General features: G+C 44.0%; 1 protein-coding gene across 1 annotated transcript in view; it reads left to right on the top strand.

Moving 5' to 3' along the window:
* LOC139245599 (nectin-1-like) overlaps positions 1-24,609 on the top strand; it is a 225,676-nt gene that overhangs the window by 66,200 nt on the left and 134,867 nt on the right. Inside the window, exon 4 of the mRNA XM_070871195.1 lies at positions 15,123-15,267. Coding sequence (XP_070727296.1) covers positions 15,123-15,267 — 145 coding nt within the window. The remainder of the gene's footprint in view (positions 1-15,122; positions 15,268-24,609) is intronic.

The raw sequence follows: 24,609 nt of genomic DNA, 5'->3' as shown, positions 1-24,609 counted from the left end.
CCTTCAATCCCATCAATTTCCCCAACACAATTTATCGACTAATAAGGATTTCCCTCAGTTCCTCCTCCTTACTAGACCCTCTGACCCTCTGAAGGACGAGTAGGGATAGTTTTCCTTTGTCACAGTCACAAAGGATGTAATTTGTGACTTTGATGAGAGCCGTTTTGGTACTATGGCAGGCATGGACTCCAGATTGGATGGATTGAAGCATGGAATGACAGAAAAGATAGGCACAGATTTGGGAGCATGGAGATGGGGTGGTAGTTAGCAAGAACAGAGGGCTTGAGGGTTGGTTTTTTGAGTAGAGGATGATGACGGCAGAATTAAGGGAGAGGGGTACAGTACTGGAGGAGAGAGAACCGTTAACAATGTCAGCTAACATGGGAGTCAGAAAAGGAAATTGGGTTGTCAGCAGTTTGGTGGGAATAAGTTCAAGGGAGCAGAAAGTGGGTCTCATAGACAAGATAGAAACATAGAAATATAGAAACATAGAAAATAGGAGCAGGCCATTCGGCCCTTCGAGCCTGCACCACTCAATATGATCATGGCTGATCATGCAACTTCAGTACCCCATTCCTGCCTTCTCTCCATACCCCCGATCCCTTTAGCCGTAAGGGCCACATCTAACTCCCTTTTGAATATATCCATCGAACTGGACTCAACAACTTTCTGTGGCAGAGAATTCCATAGGTTCACAATTCTCTGGGTGAAAAAGTTTCTCCTTATCTCGGTCCTATATGGCTTACCCCTTATCCTTAGAATGTGTCCCCTGGTTCTGGACTTCCCCAACATTGAGAACATTCTTCCTGCATCTAACCTGTCCAATCCTATCAGGATGAGCTCAGAAAGGTCATGAGGGGAGATCGGAGAGAAGCTGGAGAAAGATGTGAGGTCAGGGTTAGGGCAGGAGGGATCCTTAGAGGAAGATTGGCCTGGTGAGCTAGGGGAAGGAAGGGAAGAGGCAGAGACAGCCGAAGGGATGGTCTCAATCTTAGAGTCAAAGAAGTCCATGAGCTCCTCACACTTATTGTCGGAGGTGAGGATGGAGACTGGGGAGAGGGGTTTAGAAAGGCAATTTGCGGTGGAGAATAGAAGCCGGTGTTTATCTTTACATTCCAGAATGATTCTGGAATAGTGAACGATTTTGGCAGACGAGAGCAGGACCTGATCGTGCTTTATGTGGTCCAGCCAGATTCGGCGGTGAATGGCTAAACCAGTTGTCTGCCATATCCGTTCAAGTCTGCGTCGCTTGGACTTAAGGGAGTGAAGATCAGGCCTGTACCGGGGGAATGGCCAGGGTGAGAGACAGTAATTGTTTTAACAGGGTCTAGGGCATCAAAGGTGGTGGTGAGGGTTTGATTGAGCAGATCGGTAGCTGCAGAGATGTCATGGTGAATGGAGGGCTAAAGGCTGGACAGTTGGGAGTTCATAAGTGCAGTTGTCAGAGAGTCGAGAGAGTTTTTTCCAGGGGCAGACACAGGAGGAGGTATGGTTGGGTGGATGGAATGGGGATGCGAGTGGAGAGCGATATGAGAAAGTGGTCAGAGATGGCCTATCTGTGATTGATATGATGGGAGTAGCGAGGCCATGAGAGATGGCAAGGTGGAGAAGCTGGCAATGAATATGGGTTGGTGAGTTTACATGGAGAGAGAGATTAAGGAAGGGTAGGAGGCTAGTGAACTCAGAGGAGAGAGAGCATGATGAATTTAGATGGAGGTTGAAATCATCGAGGATGAGAAGTCATTCGGTATTGTAATCCTTAATATCCTTGCCGAACAAGAATTCAGCAATTTCAGTTTTGAAATGTTCATTTGGGACGGTCTCTGGTAACCGAGTTTGGTGGTGGTGTTCGGACCAGCAACTGGGAGGGACGGAGGACTGGGGGAGATTGCTTGGTTGGTGGGGTGGGGAAGTTTGGACCTGCAATTAAGAGGGAGGGAGGACTGGGAGAGATTGCCTGGTTGGTGGGGTGGGGGGGATGGGACCGGCAATTGGGAGGGAGGGAGGACTGGGAGACATCGCTGGGTTGGTGGAGGGGAATTGGATCGTCAATTGGGTGGGAGGAGGGCACTGGGATAGATCCTGGGTTGGGGGGAAGGAGGCAGGCGGATGCGTCGGCCGATCGCGAGAGAAGATTTGCTTGAAGCGCCAGGGGAAGCACCTCTGATCCTCCTAGAAACATAGAGACATAGAAAATAGGTGCAGGAGTAGGTCATTCGGCCCTTCGACCCTGCACCACCATTCAATAAGATCATGGCTGATCATTCACCTCAGTACCCCTTTCCAGCTTTCTCGCCATACCCCTTGATCTCTTTAGCTGTAAGGGCCATATCCAACTCCCTCTTGAATATATCTAACGAACTGACATCAACAACTTTCTGTGGTAGAGAATTCCACAGGTTCACAATTCTCTGAGTGAAGAAGTTTCTCATCATCTCAGTCCTAAATGGCTTACCCCTTATCCGTAGACTGTGACCCCTGGTTCTGGACTTCACCAAAATCGGGAACATTCTTCCTGCACCTGACCCGTCAGAATTTTATATGTTTCTATGAGATCCCCTCTCATTCTTCTAAAATCCAGTGAATACAGGCCCAGTCGATTCAGTCTCTCCTCATATGTCAGTCCTGCCATCCCAGGAATCAATCTGGTAAACCTTCGCTGCACTCTCTCAATAGCAAGAACATCCTTCCTCAGATTAGGAGACCAAACTGAACACAATATTCCAGGTGAGACCTCACCAAGGCCAGTATAGCTGCAGCAAGACCAACCTGCTCCTATACTCAATTCCCCTAGCTATGAAGGCCAACATGCCATTTGCCTTCTTCACCGCCTGCTGCACCTGCATGCCAACCTTCAATAACTGATGTACCATGACACACAGGTCTCGTTGCACCTCCCCTTTTCCTAATCTGCCACCATTCAGATAATATTCTGTCTTCGTGTTTTTGCCACCAAAGTGGATAATCTCACATTTATCCACATTATACTGCATCTGCCATGCATTTGCCCACTTACCTAACCTGTCCAAGTCACCCTGCAGCCTTTTAGCATCCTTCTCACAGCTCACACCACCGCCCAGCTTAGTGTCATCTGCAAACTTGGAGATATTACATTCAATTCCTTCATCTAAATCATTGATGTATATTGTAAATAGCTGTGGTCCCAACACTGAGCCCTGAGGCACCCCACTAGTCACTGCCTGCCATTCTGAAAAGGATCCGTTTATACCGACTCTCTGCTTCCTGACTGCCAACCAGTTCTCTATCCACATCAATACATTATCCCCAATACCATGTGCTTTAATTTTGCACACCAATCTCTTGTGTGGGACCTTGTCAAAAGCCTTTTGAAAGTCCAAATACACCACATCCACTGGTTCTCCCTTGTCCACTCTACTAGTTATATCATCAAAAATTTATCAAAGCTTTGTCATGCATCATTTCCCTTTCATAAACCCATGCTGACTTGGACCGATCCTGTCACTGCTTTCCAAATGCGCTGCTATTTCATCTTTAATAATTGATTCCAATATTTTCCCCACTGCTGATGTCAGGCTAACCGGTCTATAATTCTCACTCCTTTTTTAAAAAGTGGTGTTACATTAGCTACCCTCCAGTAATTGGAACTGATCCAGAGTCGATAGACTGTTGGAAAATCATCACCGATGCATCCACTATTTCTAGGGCAACTTCCTTAAGTAATCCTGGCCCACATGCAGGGCTATAAAAACAATTACCTTCTGGATGCAGTTGCTCCCACCTCCCTTTAACTGCTGTGTTTCCCAAACCCCTGGAAACTTGTGCAGGAAGCATTAAATTCAAATCACTGCTTTGATATCAGGAACGGACCTTTATCAACACATTATAGTTACAGAGCTTCATGTCCAGAGCGGTTATTTTAATGCCCCAAAACTCACTACGGTTAAGACTGATTCCAGTGAAATTGAATAAAATATAAAAATATATGAAAAAGAAATGGCAATATGGCCTTGGAGGCAAACATCTGGGTACTTTTTTCGAGATAATTTGCCCAGTTTTTAAAATAAATTCCTGACTGCAAAATAATATCCTGTATTCTTTGTTGAATTTGGGTTGAATTCATTTCCCCTTTGGTTGCTTGAACAGAATCACTACATATTGCACAATGCGGCAATATAATTCATGCTTACATCTCGTTTACCACGGTAGAATAAATTTACGAGAGGCAAGGCTCCTAGCGCAGAGTCATAGAAACATAGAAAATAGGTGCAGGAGCGGGCCATTCGGCCCTTTGAGCCTGCACCACCATTCAATATGATCATGGCTGATCATGCAACTTCAGTACCCCATTCCTGCTTTCTCTCCATACCCCTTGATACTTTTAGCTATAAGGGCCACATCGAACTCCCTTTTGAATATATCTAACGAACTGGCCTCAACAACTTTCTGTGGTAGAGAATTCCACAGGTTCACAATTCTCTGAGTGAAGACGTTTCTCCTCATCTTGGTCCTAAATGGCTTACCCCTTATCATTAGACTGTGACCCCTAGTTCTGGACTTCCCCAACATTGGGAACATTCTTCCTGCATCTAACCTGTCCAATCCGGTCAGAATTTTATATGTTTCTATGAGATCCCCTCTCATTCTTCTAAATTCCAGTCAATATAAGCCTAGTCGATCCAGTCTTTCTTCATATTTCAGTCCTGCCATCCCGGGAATCGGTCTGGTGAACCTTCGCTGTACTCTCTCAATAGCAAGAATGTCCTTCCTCAGATTAGGAGACCAAAACTGTACACAATATTCAAGGTGTGGCCTCACCAATGCCCTGTACAACTGCAGTGAGACTGCAAATTTATGTCTTTCTCTATAGTTCTTTCAGCCTGATTGTTACAATGTATAAAGTCTTTTTCATGCTTATTAAAGGGAATTATGTTGATGAGGTGGTCATGAGATGAGCAAAGACCAGAAATGATCTCTCAAGAGCGTAACATAAAATCCAGGATATTATTACGTTGCTTTTAGGAATCCCCTTAGGCTGAATTTTAGTACAGTACAGAAGTATTTCTATTTGGCATCATCAAATGCAGTTTTGTGATGCTGAATTAATATTCATGAACTTATTTAAATTCAAAGAAATTGATCGCAATGCAGCTTGGGGGAAATGGTTGCCCAATACACAGGAAAGTTAATGTCATTTCCTTCATGGTCAGGGAGTTCACACAAAGCAATCAAAATGCAGAAGATGATGGGAAAGCCTTTGGGAACATAACCTTAAAATCAGAGACTGCCATTCAAGAGAAAAGTTAGAAAACATTTCTTCATCCAAAAAGTTATAGAAGTGTGGAATTCACTTCTATAAAAAGCAGTAGATGCAAGCTGAATTAATAATTTTAAAACTGAGCTCAATAGATTTTAGCTACGCAAGAGTATAAAGGGGTATGGAGCCAAGGCAGGTAAATGGAGTTAAAATACAGAGCAGCCATGATCTCATTGAATGGTGGAACAGGCTCAAGAGGCTGAACAGCCTATAAACTCACAGTGGGTGGGTGAGGCTTTGTGAGCATTAGCGCTTCTTTATATAAATCACTGGGGAAATTTACCATTTTGTAGTGCTCCATGTTGGTGGAATGAATGATGCAATGTCAAGACTTCTGCAATTATTCATGGTGGCATGTCACTACTAATGCAAAGAAATATCATTCATCACCACAAATTGGCGAGGTCATTCACATCAGGTACAGATCACAAAATTACATATATGCTGCAGATCGAAGTGTCATCATCATCAACATAGGCAGTTCCTTGGAATCGAGGAAGGCTTGCTTCCACTCTAAAAATGAGTCCTTAGGTGGCTGAACAGTCCAATACGAGAATCACAGTCCCTGTCACAGGTGAGACAGATAGACGTTGAGGGAAAGGTGGGGTGGGACTGGTTTGCCGCACAGTCTTTCCGCTGCCTCTGCTTGATTTCTGCCTGCTCTCAACGATGAGACTCGAGGTGCTAGGCGCCCTCCCGGATGCACTTCCTCCATTTAGGGTGGTCTTTGGCCAGGGACTCCCAGGTGTCAGTGGGGATGTTGCACTTTATCAGAGAGGCTTTGAGGGTGTCCTTGTAACATTTCCTCTGTCCACCTTTGGCTCATTTGCCGTGAAGGGGCTCCGAGTAGAACACCTGCTTTGGGAGTCTCATGTCTGGCATGCGAACAGTGTGGCCTGCCCAGCGGAACTGGTCAATGCTTCAATGCTGGGGATGTTGGACTGGTCGAGGACGCTAACGTTGGTGTGCCTGTCTTCCCAGGGGATTTGCAGCATCTTGCGGAGATATCATTGGTGGTATTTCTCCAGTGACTTGAGGTGTCTACTGTACATGGTCCATGTCTCTGAGCCATACAGGAGGGCAGGTATTACTACAGCCCTGTAGACCATGGGCTTGGTGACAGATTTGAGGGCCTGGTCTTCAAACACTCTTTTCCTCAGGCGGCCGAAGGCTGCACTGGCGCACTGGAGGCAGTGTTGCATCTCGTCGTCAATGTCTGCTCTTGTTGATAGGAGGCTCCCGAGGTATGGGAAATGGTCCATGTTGTCCAGGGCCGCGCCATGGATCTTGATGACTGGGGAGCAGTGCTGTGTGGCAGGGACAGGTTGGTGGAGGACCTTTGTCTTACAGATGTTTAGCATAAGGCCCATGCTTTCCTAAGCCTCAGTAAATACGTTGCCTATGACTTGGAGTTCAGCCTCTGTATGTGCGCAGATGCAGGCGTCGTCCGTGTGCTGCAGCTCGACGACAGAAGTTGGGGTGATCTTGGACCTGGCCCGGAGACAACGAATGTTCAACAGGTTCCCACTGGTTCTGTAGTTTAGTTCCACTCCAGCGGGGAGCTTGTTGACTGTGAGGTGGAGCATGACTGCGAGGAAGATTGAGAAGAAGGTTGGAGCGATGACGCAGCCCTCTTTAACCCTGATCCAGACGTGGATTGGGTCTGTGATGGATCCGTTGGTAAGTTTCACGGCCTGCATGTCGTCATGGAGAAGGCTGAGGATGGTGATGAACATTTGGGGGCATCCAAAATGGAGGAGGACGCTCCATAGACCCTCGCGGTTGACGGTGTCAAAAGCCTTTGCAAGGTCAAAGAAGGCCATGTATAAGGGCTGGTGCTGTTCCCTGCATTTTTCCTGCAGCTGTCGCGCTGTAAAAATCATGTCCATTGTGCACTGTAAGGGACGAAATCCGCACTGTGACTCCGGGAGGAGCTCCTCAGCCACAGGGAGAAGACGGTTGAGGAGGATTCTAGCGACGACTTTTCCAGCGGCTCATAACAGGGAGATTCCTCTGTAGTTGCCGCAGTCGGACTTGTCTCCTTTTTTAAACACAATTCAGTTCCACTGGAATGGCTGCAAGATGTTGACCCTATTTATAACATAACCTGCCCAATGGGAATAGGATGGGTGAGTGGTTCAAATTGTGACAATCGACATACCGCTCCATTCCTGCCAGAAACCACCGACCGCCATTTTAACTCTGGAGCTGACTGTGCCTTCTTGAAAAAGGCGGATACCTCATGAATAAATTCAAATAGTGACCCGATGATGTCTATTGGACCCCAATGTGATTTTAACTGGGTGAGTCACAAATCCCGCTCTGCGGCAAAGCCACTGAGTAAAGCTTAGTGGGGTTTGCTTCACAAACTGACTGATACGACTGAAGTTGTGGCCAAATTGTAACTTCAGGCCAGTTTTCAGTGGCTTAGAAACAAACTCTTTGCTCCAGAAATGAGGCTCATGATATTTGACCTCTCAAGTCTCATTTAAATTTTGTCAGCCGACTTCCTGAAGTCAGCAGGAAATAGCAGAGCATCGCATGGTCTGATGACCACCCGCCAAGACCAAGTAAGTGGCAGGATCGGCTGCCGAGGTCATCCTGTGGTACGCAATTGGGAAAAGGGCTGGGTCTATGGTAGGGGACATATAAACTTTTCTTGTGCTTTACTCCTGCTCCTCCTAGCCCAACAAGGATAGAAAAATTTAATTAAAATAGGTATCTTTTTGTGCTTCTTTTGCCCTCAATCCGATCCCGGCGGTGTTCACCTGTTGGGAAACTCACTGCAGCTGAGTAAAAATTGCATTTGGATCCAGATGATGTAATCAGACCCTAATCTGTGTAAAGTCCTGTCCCCTCAGTACAGATTCACATGAGGCATGTAGTGAAGTCAAGGTCACTCTGGACCTGCACCTTTATTTCACAGCTCTGGAATGCTGCACTTGCCTGAGACCTGCCCTTATATACCTGTCTCTTGCAAGTGCACCCCTGGTGGTAAGGTATGCTGGTGGTTACAGGTCATATCTTATTACAGTCATGTATAGCATGTTAGGATACAGTTATATATAATAATGTAAGATACATGACAACCTGCACATTCAAAGAAGGATCCTACCGGCTTTGAGCAGTCTGCCTGATACCTCTTTCATAGAGTGCGCTCATTCACAATGTGATAAATGGGGAAAGGAAAAGGGAATGGGACTAAGAGGATAGCTCTTTCAGAGAGATGGCACAGGTGTGATAAGAACATAAGAACATAAGAATTAGGAACAGGAGTAGGCCATCTAGCCCCTTGAGCCTGCTCCGCCATTCAACAAGATCATGGCTGATCTGGCCGTGGACTCAGCTCCACTTACCCGCCCGCTCCCCATAACCCTTAATTCCCTTATTGGTTAAAAATCTATCTATCTGTGATTTGAATACATTCAATGAGCTAGCCTCAACTGCTTCCTTGGGCAGAGAATTCCACAGATTCACAACCCTCTGGGAGAAGAAATTCCTTCTCAACTCGGTTTTAAATTGGCTCCCCCGTATTTTGAGGCTGTGCCCCCTAGTTCTAGTCTCCACGACCAGTGGAAACAACCGCTCTGCCTCTATCTTGTCTATCCCTTTCATGATTTTAAATGTTTCTATAAGATCACCCCTCATCCTTCTGAACTCCAACGAGTAAAGACCCAGTCTACTCAATCTATCATCATAAGGTAACCCCCTCATCTCCGGAATCAGCCTAGTGAATCGTCTCTGTACCCCCTCCAAAGCTAGTATATCCTTCTTTAAGTAAGGTGACCAAAACTGCACGAGTACTCCAGGTGCGGCCTCACCAATACCCTGTACAGTTGCAGCAGGACCTCCCTGCTTTTGTACTCCATCCCTCTCGCAATGAAGGCCAACATTCCATTCGCCTTCCTGATTACTTGCTGCACCTGCAAACTAACTTTTTGGGATTCATGCACAAGGACCCCCAGGTCCCTCTGCACCGCAGCATGTTGTAATTTCTCCCCATTCAAATAATATTCCCTTTTACTGTTTTTTTTTCCAAGGTGGATGACCTCACATTTTCCAACATTGTATTCCATCTGCCAAACCTTAGCCCATTCGCTTAACCTATCTAAATCTCTTTGCAGCCTCTCTGTGTCCTCTACACAACCCGCTTTCCCACTAATCTTTGTGTCATCTGCAAATTTTGTTACACTACACTCTGTCCCCTCTTTCAGGTCATCTATGTATATTGTAAACAGTTGTGGTCCCAGCACCGATCCCTGAGGCACACCACTAACCACCAATTTCCAACCCGAAAAGGAACCATTTATCCCGACTCTCCGCTTTCTGTTAGCCAGCCAATTCTCTATCCATGCTAATACATTTCCTCTGACTCCGCGTACCTTTATCTTCTGCAGTAACCTTTTGTGATGGGCTGAATCTGCCTGTGCTGCACAACTCCATGACTGTAGAAGCCTACATTTTCTGAATACAAACTAGCAGCAAGAATTCTCACTGAGCATTGCTTTAATATTACTTGCCCACTCAGTATAGATTCATACAATTTACAGCACAGAAGGAGGCCATCCGACCCATCATGTCTGTGCCGGATTGATTAAATAAAGTACAAATTGACCCTTGACAATAGTCTGTGAATTTTCCTTTTCATTTGCGATTTGTTTTTAATTCCTCATTGTGCTATTTTAGTTGTTTTATAATTATAGGGGGAAAAATTTGGGATGTTTGCGCCTTCTGTTAGTGCCCCTGCAAACGACTTTTCGCCAGGGCACAGCGCTACTGACTCTCGCTAAATTCTGTGGAAGTTTAGTGGAGGCGGTAATAGGTAGTTTCACGCTCCTACCGTTTGCGCCCCACGTCGTTGTGCCAGTGCTGACGATGTCATCACCAAGTGCAGTGACCCGTTTTCACCCCAGTGCGAAAATTCGGAAGTGCCTTGTGAAGCTCCGCCGAGCACATACTGGGCTGCAGGCTTCTCGCGGGGAAAACTTTAGCAGTCATGGTCGACTTGTTTGTAGATGGAAGGGGAGGGCTCCGTCTATGTACCAGCGCTACCCATCCCACCACGTAGCACTGGAATTTTGCAGGCCTTTGCGCCCCGCTCCCGCCCCCAAGGGGAAGAGGAGCACGATATTTTGCGGGGACGGTAAGCCCAATATAGGTCACGGGGTGGGACTTCCGCGACTGGCGCAGGACCTCCCGCCTCGCAGCTGGTACTGAATTTTGCCCCAATAGAATCAACGAAAATTATGGCACAGAACGAGGCCATTCGGCCCATCGTGTCTGTGCCGGCTGAAAAAGAGCTATCCAGCCTAATCCCACTTTCCAGATCTTCGCTCGTAGCCTTATAGTTTACGGCACTTCAAGTGCATATCCAAGTACTTTTGAAATGTGATGAGGGTTTCTGCCTCTACCACATTTTCAGGCAATGAGTTCCAGACCACTCCCACCCACCCTCTGGGTGAAAACAGTTCTGTTCTTCTCCGCTCTAATCCTTCTACCAATTACTTTAAATTTATGTCCCCTGGTTAAGGGAACTAGATCCTTCCTATTCACTCTATTTTGGCCCCTCAGAATTTTATACACCTCAATTAAGTTCCTCTCAGCCTCCTCTATTCCAAAGAAAAGAACTCCAGCCTATTCAATCTTTCCTCGTGGCTAAAATTCTCCAGTACTGGCAACATCCTTGTAAATCTCTTCTGTACCCTCTCTCATGCAATCACATCTTATAATGTGGTGACCAGAACTGTAAGCAGTATTCCAGCTGTGGTCTAACTAGTGTTTTATACAATTCAAGCATAACATCCCTGCTCTTATAGTCTTTGCATCGGCTAATAAAGGAAATGTTCCAGTATGCCTTCTTAACCATCATATCTACCTGTCCTGCTACTTTCAGTGATCTGTGGACATGCACTCCAAGGCCCCTTTGTTCCTCTACACTTCTCAGTATCCTACCATTTAATGTGTATGATCTTGCCTTGTTAGCCCTCCCCAAATGCATTACCTCACACTTCTCGGGATTGAATTCCATTTGCCACTTTTCTGCCTACCTGACAAGTCCATTGATATCTTCCTGCAGTCTACAGCTTTCTTCTTCATTATCAACCACACAGCCACTTTTTGTACCATCTGATATCATTTTTAAGTTCGTCAATCATTTGTGCTCTCTCCTCTAGAAAATAGAGAAGGGCTGCCACCTTCCAGTCATTGTACTTGAGTTTCTTGTCCTTCACCAGTGCTTTAAGTAACTTGTCTGTCTCTATTCTGCTTTTGTTTTGTCTGAATACGGTTGTTATGAAGTCAATTTATGCTTAACATAAGCCTCTTGCCTGGACTAATAGATACTTGTCCCCTTTCGCTTTGTCAGAGTTACCACTCATCATGATATCATCATTAACTGTCCACCGTTAACACTTCTCGCCTAGATTCACTCTTGAATCCATGGCCGTTATAGTCCCGAGCGATTTAAATCCTCTCCTCTATGATTACTACGGTAAACTTTTCAATAAAAACTATCTCTTTGAGACCGTTATTGGGCTCAATATGTGGGGTGTTTTAATCTTACTTGCCCTCTTGGAACTGGGCGAAGGTTTTGCAGAGGCTACGAGGTTGCGCGCCGCTTGGCAGCATGTGGCGATGATGACATCATCGGCGTACGAATCGCCCCCTTACCACTCCAGAAGTGCAATTGCCCCGTGCAACAAACCTTAGCACCTGCCGATGACAATGACAGCTTGAGCAGTCGAGTTGCTGTCAGGAACCGGATGCACCAGCGCTATTTAAAGGTGCCATCTTGGAAAGTTTTTCGTGTCGGTCATTACTTAGTTCTGGTTTCCAACAGTTAGGCAGAGTGGCTGGTGGACCATTCGCAGTGATTTTTTTGCTCAAACATTCTTCTGCCTCCTAGCTTTTTCCCTGTATCACTCACGACACTTTTGATGTTTTACCATTTACGTCGCTTCACGGGAGCTGTGCTGCCACTTGACCGCCTGCTCCAACTTACCATCAGAGGATGCTTCACCGAAGGCAAAGGCACTGCCAATTACAGAGGGAAAGGCATCGAGAAAGAGAGAGCGAAAGGCTACTACAAAGAGAGGGAGCACCACAGGGAGAGGCCCATCGAGTGGCCCATGGAGAAGGCACTGTGTTTAATGGGTGGCCGACTCGATACTGCCCATTTTGTGCCATGACGAATTTCTACCTCAGCACCTCTGATAGTGCAGCACTCTCTCAGTACTGCACTGAACTATCAGCCTAGATAATGTGTTGAAGTCTCTGGTGTGTGGTATGAAGCCCTGACCATCTGACTTAGAGGCAAAAGAGATACTGAACCAAAGTTGCTAGCTGCTGAAGGTGTGAAACCTTCACTGAGCCCCATTAGATGATGTCATCAACATGCATAGTGCCCCGTTATCGCCATGGAACAAAAATTGGGGAGAGCCCCATGAGGCTGTGCCAGGCAATGCAAGGGGCAGCTTCAGGGGACATGAATTGGGCTGCAAGCCTTTCACGGGGCACGACTTAAAGGGAAGGTGGCAGCCATGTTAAAAAAAATTTGGTGGTTTTCTTTGTTGCCCTATCGGCTCCTCGATTGCCGGGTCCATGCTGCGATTGTTCAGCCCGGCACTCTGCTTGAGTGCTGGGCTGTTGGCACTGTACCCCCACTCTCCAGTAGTCCATGGAAGCCTGTTTCACCCCTGCAGAGCTTGCAACTTGGGCCCTTCCCTTTAATTAAGGGAAGAGCCCCTCCTACGTGGCACTGCTACGCGGTCCAGTGCATAGCGCTGGGTCCCGCTTTCAACCCATCCGCCGCACTACCACCCCAGAAAGGAAGTGAAGTGGACCATGTTATTTTGTGCTTCAGTTCCTTTTGGGGGCAGTAACCCAAATTTTTCGAGTGGGCTGGGAATTCTGTGCCTGCCACCAAGTGTCCCATCTCCCAGATGTTACCGCCCCCAAATAGGGTGCAACTGAATTTCACCTCCATAAAGTCCGTCATAAGATAATTGAGTCATCTTATGAGGGCAAATTTTATAAATAAGCATTACCAGCAGGAAGCGTTGCTTTTATGCATGCATTGCTGATTTCAATGGCCCTGAATTTGCAGTCCCTACAGGTGCATTGAGATGCGCGCGCACTTGTAGGGGCCCCGCAAGTTCTGGGTCTAGGTATGTGAAGCGCATGCACCTAAACCTGGAACTTGCGATCTGTCAAGAATCCTCTTGACAGATCGCTCGCATGGGGAAGTAAAGGACCTCCGTGGGCGGTGAGTTGGGCTATTTGCCCAACTTCAGCCAGCGAATACTCTTGAAATTCTTATGGTTGATAAAAGGCCTACTTTTATCAGCGTAAGACTTTTAAAGAACAGAAATATAAATTTTTTTCAATAATTTAAACATTTTAAATCCTGTTAAATAAGGTAAGTTTATTTTTGACCCTTTAAAATATGTAGACTTATTTCTCAAAAACTTACATTTTTATTTTAAATAATTCATTAAATTCCATTTTGATTAATTTTCAATATGTGATTTTAAAATGTTTTTAGTTTAAGTGTGTGTTTTTGGGGATATTCGCATACATATTTATGGTAATTCGGAATCACCATAACTATGAATGGGAATAGCCCTACTTGGATTAGTTGAGCCAGCCATTGCTTTTTTATTTGTTCTTAAGATGTGAGCAACATTTATTGCCCATCCCTAGTTGCTCTGAGGGCATCAGTCAATTGAAGGACTGGAGTCATATGTAAGCCAGATCTGGTAGGCATGACAGGAATTTCCCTGAAACTCAATAGTGAACCAGTTGGGTTATTACAACATGGTGAAATGTGAACTCACAACCACTGGGTTGCTAGTCCAGTGCTATAACTACTAGACTACGTACATGGTAGAAAAGGTCACACTCCTCTATGTTCCACTGATGTACTGGTGACTCATTAAGATGTAGAGGTGCAGTTGGCTCTGTCTCTTTTGTGCTTGGTGGTCTCCATATTTTCTGGTAAGGAGCTCTGAGCCTAGGTATACAACTGTTAGGCAATATTTGATGATTGTACCAGCGAGGCATCCTCCAAGGCATTATTTGTGTGTATCTACTGCAAGAAAGATACTGTTATTCATTAAGAGAGGCAACTCTTAATGCAACTTCTTATTCAGTAGGGTATGGGATAACGAATCAAGTCACTCACTGGATTCATTGGCTATTTTGACTTTTATCACTCTATGCAGATATTCTGAACCAAACAATTCCATGGCGCCTTTTTTAGGTAGTATCAACACTTTGCTCGCCCATGGCCCTCCACCTGTAGTCTTCTACGCCTATTAATTAAAATCTAGATTTTGCTTGGTTTTCCCCTTTACATCATTGAATTCATTCCTGGCTCCAACAACAAAGTACACCATGTTGAGAGTGCTGATGGTGTTTCTTGTATATAGATTGGAGGTTGTGAAGCAGAGCTGAAGATCACTGTATTTCTGGCCTATACTCTTTGTACTATGTCACTACTGCCTTTCTGACAGTTTTTACATCTGGCTCTAAAATTTCTCTCAGAATATCTATGACGATGAAACATTAATTTCTTATTGGGGTCAAGAGGCTCATTTTATACTTATTAAAATCCTACTCTCCTACAATTAGTTCCAAGATGTTTGTACATTTGATAAATAGTGAGCAGCATAGAGGCGTCTGAGACAAAACTCCAACGTTCCCATCTATTCTTGTTTGATGAGAAATGTATCCTTTTTATCTGATGTGAGAATTCATCATCCTCCTCTACATGGTTGTTGGTTGGTTGGAGCAGTTTGTATTAATTGATATACCCTTTATTTCACAGGCCCTTTTGCAATTTCAATTAAAAGAAACAATCACAATGTTAAAGGGAACAAAAGGAAATTTATCTTCAACACGATCGATAGCAAGGGAATCATTCAGTTTAAAATAATTGGCTTTGTGGAGCAGATTGAGTTAAGCTGTTCAAAGTAAGTGAACTCGTTATTTGATACATTGCCATGTGTAAGTACAAAACTTTACGTTGTTTTATTGCACAAAAGCTGAATTTAGCAAGATTAAAACCTATTTAGAAAGTGATGGATCAATAATATAGTTTGAAAAATAAAAGCTAAATACATCAAAGGACAAAGCCTCAACTGCCCATTAAAAGTAATGGGCTGAAAAACGTGGTCACTACACAACCGCGTTTCCTAATATGCGTAGCTAATACATATCACTGCCAAACTTTTATCCACATTATACTGCATCTGCCATGTGTTTGCCCACTCATTCAACCTATCTAAATCGCCTTGCAACGTCTTTGCATCCTCCTCACAACTCACAATCCCACGTAGTTTTGTGTTATCAGCAAACCTAGAAAAATTACATTTGGTTCCCTCATCCAAATCATTTATATATATTGTGAAGAGCTGGGGTCCAAACACTGATCCATGTGGTACCCCACTAGTCACTGCCTGCCACCAGAAAAAAAACCATTTATTCCTACTCTCTGTTTCCTGTCAGTTAGCCAATTTTCAATCCATGCCAATACATTACCCCCAATCCTATGTGCTTTAATTTTGCACACTAACTTCTTATGTGGGACTTTATCAAAGGCCTTCTGAAAATCCAAATACACTACATCCACTGGTTCTCTCTTATTTATTCTATCAGTTACATCCTCAAAAAACTCCAGTAGGTTTGTTAAACATGATTTTCTTTTCATAAATCCATGTTGACTTTGTCTAATCCCATTGATATTATCTAAGTGTGCCATTATCACAACCTTTATAATAGACACCAGCATTTTCCCTACTACTGGTGTTAGGCTAACCGATCTGTAGTTCCCTGGTTTCTCTCTCTCTCCTTTTTTTAAATAGTGGGGTTACAATCTATAGGAACAGTTCCATGATCTATAGAATTTTGGAAGATGACAACCAATGCATCCACTATTTCCATGGCTACCTCTTTTAGTACTCTGGGATGCAGATCATCAGGCCCTGAGGATTTATCGGCCTTCAGCCCCATTAGTTTCTCCAGCACTATTTTCTTACTAATAATCATTTCCTTTAATTCCTCTTGCTCACTAGACCCTTGGTTCCTGAGTATTTCTGGGACGTTGTTTGTGTCCTCTTCTGTGAAGACAGGAGCGAAATATTTATTTAATTGTTCTGCTATTTCCTTGTTCCCCATTATAAATTCTCCTGTTTCTGTCTGTAAAGGACCTACATTTCAGTACAGCTATAGGTTATTAATGTTCTGTTACAGAGGGAGAACGAAGAGATATTTATACAAAAGCTAAATACTGCAGATGCTGGAATCTGAAATAAAAACAGAAAATGCAGGAAATCTCAGCGGGCCAGGCAGCAGCTGTGGAAAGAGAAAAAAAACATGTTAACTCTGTTTCTCTCTCCACAGATGTTGCCTGACCTATTGAGATTTCCAGCATTTTCTGTTTTTATTATAGGAAAGATAGAAACATAGAAACATAGAAAATAGGTGCAGGAATAGGCCATTCGGCCCTTCGAGCCTGCACCACCATTCAATAAGATCATGGCTGATCATTTCCTCAGTACCCCTTTCCTGCTTTCTCTCCATACCCCTTGATTCCCTTACCCGTAAGGGCCATATCTAACTCCCTCTTGAATATATCCAATGAACTGGCATCAACAACTCTCCGCGGCAGGGAATTCCACAGATTACCTACTCTCTGAGTGAAGAAGTTTCTCCTCATCTCAGTCCTAAAAGGCCTACCATTTACCTTAAGATTATGTCCCCTGGTTCTGGACTTCCCCAACATCGGGAACATTCTTCCCGCATCTAACCTGTCCAGTCCCGTCAGAATCGTATATGTTTCTATGCGATCCCCTCTCATCCTTCTAAACTCCAGTGAATAAAGGCTCAGTTGATCCAGTCTCTCCTCATATGACAGTGCAGCCATCCCTGGAATTAGTCTGGTGAACCTTTGCTGCACTCCCTCAATAGCAAGAACGTCCTTCTTCAGATTAGGAGACCAAAACTGAACACAATATTCCAGGTGAGGCCTCACTAAGGCCCTGTACAACTGCAGTAAGACCTTCCTGCTCCTATACTCAAATCGCCTAGCTATGAAGGCCAACAGACCATTTGCCTTCTTCACCGCCTGCTGTACCTGCATGCCAACCTTCAATGACTGATGAACCATGACACCCAGGTCTCGTTGCACCTTCCCTTTTCCTAATATTCAGTTAATATTCTGTCTTCGTGTTTTTGCACCCAAAATGGATAACCTCACATTTATCCACATTATACTTGCATCTGCCATGTATTTGCCCATTCACCTAACCAAGTCACCCTGCAGCCTCTTAGCGTCCCCCTCACAGCTCACACCACCAACCAGTTTCGTGTCACCTGTAAACTTGGAGATATTACACTCAATTCCTTCATCCAAATCGTTATTGTATACTGTAAAGAGCTGGGGTCCCAGCACTGAGCCCTGCGGCACTGCACTAGTCACTGCCTGTCATTCTGAAAAGGACCCGTTTATCCCGGCTCTCTGCTTCCTGTCCGCCAACCAGTTCTCTATCCACGTCAGTAAATTTCCCCCAATAACATGCGCTTTGATTTTGCACACCAATCTCTTGTGCGGGACCTTGTCAAAAGCCTTTTGAAAGTCCAAATACACCACATCCACTGGTTTTCCCTTGTCCACTCTGCTAGTTACATCCTCAAAAATTTCCAGAAGATTCGTCAAGCATGATTTCCCTTTCATAAATCCATGCTGACTTGGACCGATCCTGTCACTGCTTTCCAAATGCGTTGCTATTTCATCCTTAATGATTGATTCCAACATTTTCCCCACTGCTAATGTCAGGCTAACCGGTCTATAATTACCCGTTTTCTCTCTCCCTCCTTTTTTAAAAAGTGGTGTTACATTAGCTACCCTCCAGTCCATAGGAACTGATCCAGAGTCGATAGACTATTGGAAAATGATCACCAATGCACCCATCATTTCTAGGGCAACTTCCTTAAGTACTCTGGGATGCAGACTATCAGGCCCCGGAGATTTATCAGCCTTCAATCCCATCAATTTCCCTAACACAATTTCCCGCCTAATAAGGATTTCCTTCAGTTCCTCCTTCTCACTAGATCCTCGGTCCCCTAATATTTTTGGAAGGTTATTTGTGTCTTCCTTCGTGAAGACAGAACCAAAGTATTTGTTCAACTGGTCTGCCATTTCTTTGTTCCCCATTATAAATTTACCTGAATCTGACTGCAACAGACCTACATTTGTCTTCACTAATCTTTTTCTCTTCACATATTTTAGAAGCTTTTGCAGTCAGTTTTTATGTTCCCTGCAAGCTTCCTCTCGTACTCTATTTCCTCCCTCTTAATTAAACCCTTTGTCCTCCTCTGTTGAATTCTAAATTTCTCCCAGTCCTCAGGTTTGTTACTTTTTCTAGCCAATTTATATGCCTCTTCCTTGGTTTTAACATTATCCTTAATTTCCCTTGTTAACCATTTTCCCCGTTTTATTTTTACTCTAGACAGGGATGTACAATTGCTGAAGTTCATCCATGTGATCTTTAAATGTTTGCCATTGCTTATCCACCGTGCACCCTTTGCCAGTCTATTCTAGCAAATTTTCGCCTCATACCATCGAAGTTACCTTTCCTTAAGTTGAGGGCTCTAGTTTCTGAATTAACTGTGTCACTCTCCATCTTAATAAAGAATTCTACCATATTATGGTTACTCTTCCCCAAGGGGCCTCGCACAACAAGATTGCTAATTAGTCCCTTCTCATTACACATCACGCAGTCTAGGATGGCCAGCTCTCTAGTTGGTTCCTCGACATATTGGTCTAGAAAACCATCACTAATGCACTCCAGGAAATCCTCCTCCACCGCATTGCTACCAGTTTGGTTAGCCCAATCAATATGTAGATTAAAGTCACCCATGATAACTGCTGTACCTTTATTGCACACATCCCTTATTTCTTGTTTGATGCTGTCCCCAACCTCACTACTACTGTTTGGTGGTCTGTACATAACTCCCACTAGCGTTTTCTGCCCTTTGGTATTCTGCAGCTCCACCCATACTGATTCCACATCATCCAGGCTAATGACCCTCCTTACTATTGCATTAATTTCTTCTTTAACCAGCAATGCCACCCTGCCTCTTTTTCCTCTCTGCCTATCCTTCTTAAATTTTGAATACCCTTGGATGTTGAGTTCCCAGCCTTGGTCACCCTGCAGCCATGTCTCCGTGATGCCAATTACATCATATCCATTAACTGCTATCTGCGCAGTTAATTCATCCACCTTATTCCGTATACTCCTCACATTGAGGCACAGAGCCTTCAAGCTTGTCTTTTTGACACATTTTGCCCCTTTAGAATTTTGCTGTAATGTGGCCCTTTTTGTTTTTGCCTTGGGTTTCTCTGCCCTCCACTTTTACTATTCTCCTTTCTATCTTTTGCTTCTGCCTCCATTTTATTTCCCTCTGTCTCCCTGCATAGGTCCCATCCATGTTAGTTTAACTCCTCCCCAACAGCACCAGCAAGCACTCCCCCTAGGACATTGGTTCCGGTCCTATCCAGGTGCAGACCGTCCAGTTTGTACTGATCCCACCTCCCCCAGAACCGGTTCCAATGTCCCAGGAATTTGAATACCTCCCTTTTGTACCATTCCTTAAGCAATGTATGCATCTGGATTATCCTGTGATTCCTACTCTGACTAGCATGTGGTACTGGTAGCAATCCTGAGATTACTACTTTTGAGGTCCTACTTTTTAATTTAGCTCCTAGCTCCCTACATTCGTCTCATAGGACCTCATCCCGTTTTTTACCTACATCGTTGGTACCTTTGTGAATCACGACAACTGGCTGTTCACCCTCCCTTTTCAGAATGTCCTGCACCCGCTCCGAGACATCCTTGACCCTTGCACCAGGGATATTTATATTCTGCCAATCTCTTTATTTGCCTGTAAATAACTTTTTAGCTCAATAACCTAAAAACTTCACTATGGTTTTATTTTAAAAATAAGTATTCAGTTAATGAAAAAAATTATTCTGTTGATCTCAATGCAACTGCACCACCACCTCCTCCCTCCCTGCCACATGTTCTAAACCAATTGCCATTCTCCAATCTATTTCCAGGGCTTTATTGATATTATTGGAGATACATAACACTAGAGTCCGATTTTAGGCCATTAGGAAAGCCAATAACAGATGCTAAGTGGTTGTTAGTTGATGCGCATTACCACTCCTGATGACCTGCTTGAGATCAGGAACTTGCTGTGTTGACAATCAAGAATGCCGATCCACATTCTATTACTATGTAGTACAGGGGGTGAATTTCAGTGGCGTTCTCCGGATTGTGTCATAGTTCCAGCAGAATATCCAGGAAACCCTGAATCGCTACTTGCCACCCACTTCCCCCTCCCCAGGGGTTCCTGGTGGAAAGAAGTGGTAGGCCTGGGGTAGCAGTGCTCATTCTCCAAAAATTCAGTAATAGAGGGTGAGGGCCTACCAGAGACATGCTCTCCCTCTAATCTGCCGCCTAAGCACTTACCTGTATAGGTATTACCTGTAATGTCTGTATGCTTGTAATGTTTGTAGCTCCACACTGTGGATGTGAACATATTGTGTACTGCAACTACAGAGTTAATAATAAACAGAACCAAGGGGTTCCGGAGACTTCCAAGAGTGCTGCCTGCCATATTAGAAAGTTGTGTGTGCTTGTGCTCTGTGAATATATCACATTTGGTGGTGAGGTGGGATTTTTCGGATGATTTAAAGCTGAAATTTTGTTGGTGAAGGATTCAGCCAGCCGACAGAGAGACTTTGGAAGTTTCTGTATTTGGAAAAAGCTCCAAAATCCGAGGTAAAATACAGCACACGGTGTGAACAGCTAGAAATTAAAATGGCAGCACCCGCAGGTGTAATGGGACATTTGGGTGACTATAGACATGACCAGGAACGTTTTCAAGTGTATGTGGATCGGCTAGAAATGTATTTCACTGCAAATAAGATAATCGAAGTTCCAGAGAATGCAGTCCAGAATCAGGCGATATTGCAATATAAGAGAGTGATCTTCTTATTGGAAGCTGGTCTGGAATTGTATGAAGCACTGATAAATCTGATTGTGCCTGACGAGCCAAAGGACACGACGCTTAAAGAGATTTTAATGAAGCTGGAGCAGCACTATAACCCCAAGCCGTTAGAAATTGCTGAAAGCTATCATTTCGGGATACGGAATTAAAAGTCTGATGAATTTATCAGTGATTACATTGTAGCATTAAAAAAGCTATCTATTTACTGTAATTTCGGAAACTTCCAAAACCGAGCATTACGGGATCATTTTGTTTGTGGGCTGAAAAATGATGCGATCAGAAGAAAGTTATTGACGACGGATGACTTGACTTTTGAGATTGCTTGTCAGACAGCGAGGTCGATGGGCATGGCCGATCAATATTCCCGAGAATTAAATAATAATTACGGTCGTCAGTCAACCGAGGTAAATCACCTGCAGGTTCAAAGTAAAAGACGGTGGGGCCCCAAAGTTTCAGAAACTGGAAATTCTAACAGAGCATCGAAGTCATGCTATAGCTGCCTGGGACAACACATTGCTCAAAGTTGTCCATATGTGAAGGCAGAGTGTTTCTTCTGCAGAAGGACTGGGCATCTGTGAACGCATGCTGACTGAAGGGTAAACCAGCTTTTAAAGCTATGAGTCCAGCGTTCAAAGCTATAAGTAGAAATCCCAAGAGACTACACAGAATGGAAGAACAAAAACAGGATGAGGAGATGTTAGAGTTACATGTCATCAGGAGCACGAGGTTAACGACAGTGATTCGAAAAATATCAAAATCCATAAAGATGTTGTGGGATTCAAGATACCAATGCAACTCGACACGGGTGCATCCATGAGTATAGTACCGGAGTCACTATACCTCGACAAATTGCGTGATTTCCCATTGGAAAAATCCAAGACAGAGCTGCGAGGCTACTCAGGAAAGAAAATTCCTGTAGTAGGTCGTATCACCATACTGGTGAAATACAAGGATCAATTTCAGAATTTGCCTCGAGTAGTGAAAGGAGACAAGTCTGCCTTACTAGGAAGAAATTGTTAAAATCACTGAAGTTGGATTGGAGTGAGATTTTCCATGTGGAAGCGAGATTTGCATCAATGGATGATGTTATCAAGAAGTTCTGCAAAATGGGCAGTCCGATCCAAGGCTTCAAGGCGAGTGTCAGGGTACAGAAGGACGCTACATTGGTTTACTAGAAGCCACGTTCCGTACCATATGCACTCAAGGAGAAAGTTGAGCAAGAACTCAAAAGACTGGAGACTGAGAACATTATTTGTAAGATAGATCGATGTAATTGGGCTACACCCATTGTTGTTGTACCTAAGTCCGATGGTAAGGTAAGATTGTGTGGTGATTCTAAAGTAACCGTAAACCAGGTTCGAGAGGGTAATGTCCCCAATACATTGCCAAATATAGAAGATTTGTTCACAACACTGACAAGTGGTCAGATCTTCTCAAAACTGGATCTTACGAATGCCTATTTACAGCTTGAACTAGATGAGGAGTCCAAGTCATGCTTCACTATAAATACTCATCTCGGCTTGTATCAATATCAATTTAATAGGCTACCATTTGGAGTGTCTTCCACCCCTGCCATATTCCAAGGGGTGATGAACCAGATTTTTCAAGGTATTGAAGGGGTAGTATGTTATTTAGATGATATACTAATTTCAGCACCAAATAGGCAAATTCATAATAACATATTGAATGAAGTCCTCAAACGGCTAGAGAAGCACAGAGTACCAGTGTCTGCTCATAAGTGTGAGTTATTTAAGAACTCAGTGGAGTACTTAGGGTACAGAGTAGACAAAAATGGTTTACATCCAACCATGGGAAAGCAGGATGCAATCAGAAATGCACCCAATCCCAGGAATGTCACTGAACTTCGTTCATTATTGAGTCTTTTGAACTATTATACGAAGTTCCGACCAAATTTGGCTACAGTATTACATCCACTGAATGAACTATTGAAAAAACAGTTCCATTGGAAGTGGTCAAAAGAATGCGATACAGCATTCAAGGAGTGTAAAAGCAAATTGGTAGAGAGCATCATGTTAGTTCACGATGACATATCTAAGGAGATTAAGCCAGCATGTGATGCCTCTCCGTATGGTGTTGGGGCAGTAATCTCTCATGTACAACGTAGTGGGGGGAGAGAGACCAATTGCTTTTGCTTCATGCACTCTCAATGCCAGTAATTATGTGCAAATTGAAAGGGAAGCTTTGGCGTTAATTTTTGGGGTCAAGAAGTTCCACAAATACTTGTATGGTAGTAAGTTTACCATCGTTACAGACCATAAGCCCCTGACAGCAATCCTCCATCCAAAGTCCCCAGTTCCAACGTTAGCTGCATCCCGAATGCAGAGATGGGCTTTGATTTTGTCAGCATATACATATGATATTGAATACAGATGATCAGCTGATCACAGTAATGCTGATGCAATGTCTAGATTGCCTTCCCCATCACAAGTTACACCCAATAGGGAAGAAATGTTTTATATTTGATACATTGATGAACTGCCAGTTACAGCTGAAGAAATTGGTAGAGCAACCAAACGTGACCCAGTGATGTCAAAGGTGTATGATTATATTGCAAATGGATGGCCAAACCAGGTAACAGACAAAGATATTCATCCGTTCTTCATTCGAAGGAATGAATCATCAGTTGATAAAGATTGTATCATGTGGGGTGCAAGAGTGGTTATACCAAATAAATTCAGGTCCAAATTATTAGGAGATCTCCATGACCAGCATCTGGAAATGTGCTTGACCAAGAGTTTTGTACGCAGTTATTTATGGGGACCGGGTCTTGATAAAAATATAGAGTACATCGTGAGTCAGTGTACGACATGTCAATCGGTAAGCAAGCAACCAGCATCAGTACCATTACAGCCATGGAAATGGCCTCCCAGTGTGTGGCAAAGGCTACATATTGATTTTGCTGAGTTAGAAGGACCACAATTGTTCATTGTGATTGATAGGCATTCGAAGTGGGTCAAGGTGTTTCCAATGTGGAAAATAATAACAAGTAAAACGTTAGACATTTTGTGAAGATTATTTTCTTCATTTGGCCTCCCAGAAGAAATTGTTTCAGATAATGGACCACAATTTGCACAGTTCAAGAGCAAAAATGTTGTGATACATACCAAGGTTCCACCATACCATCATGCCTCAAATGGTGCAGCAGAGCGCACGGTACAAATTGTAAAACGTGCCCTCATAAAACAAATGTTAGGTCCGAATCCAAAGAAACGACAGTT

Source organism: Pristiophorus japonicus, unplaced genomic scaffold (genome assembly GCF_044704955.1).
Source record: "Pristiophorus japonicus isolate sPriJap1 unplaced genomic scaffold, sPriJap1.hap1 HAP1_SCAFFOLD_224, whole genome shotgun sequence".
Classification (NCBI taxonomy): Eukaryota; Metazoa; Chordata; class Chondrichthyes; family Pristiophoridae; genus Pristiophorus; species Pristiophorus japonicus.
Note: the sequence above shows the minus strand (reverse complement) of the source record. Positions and strands in the feature narration are given on the sequence as shown.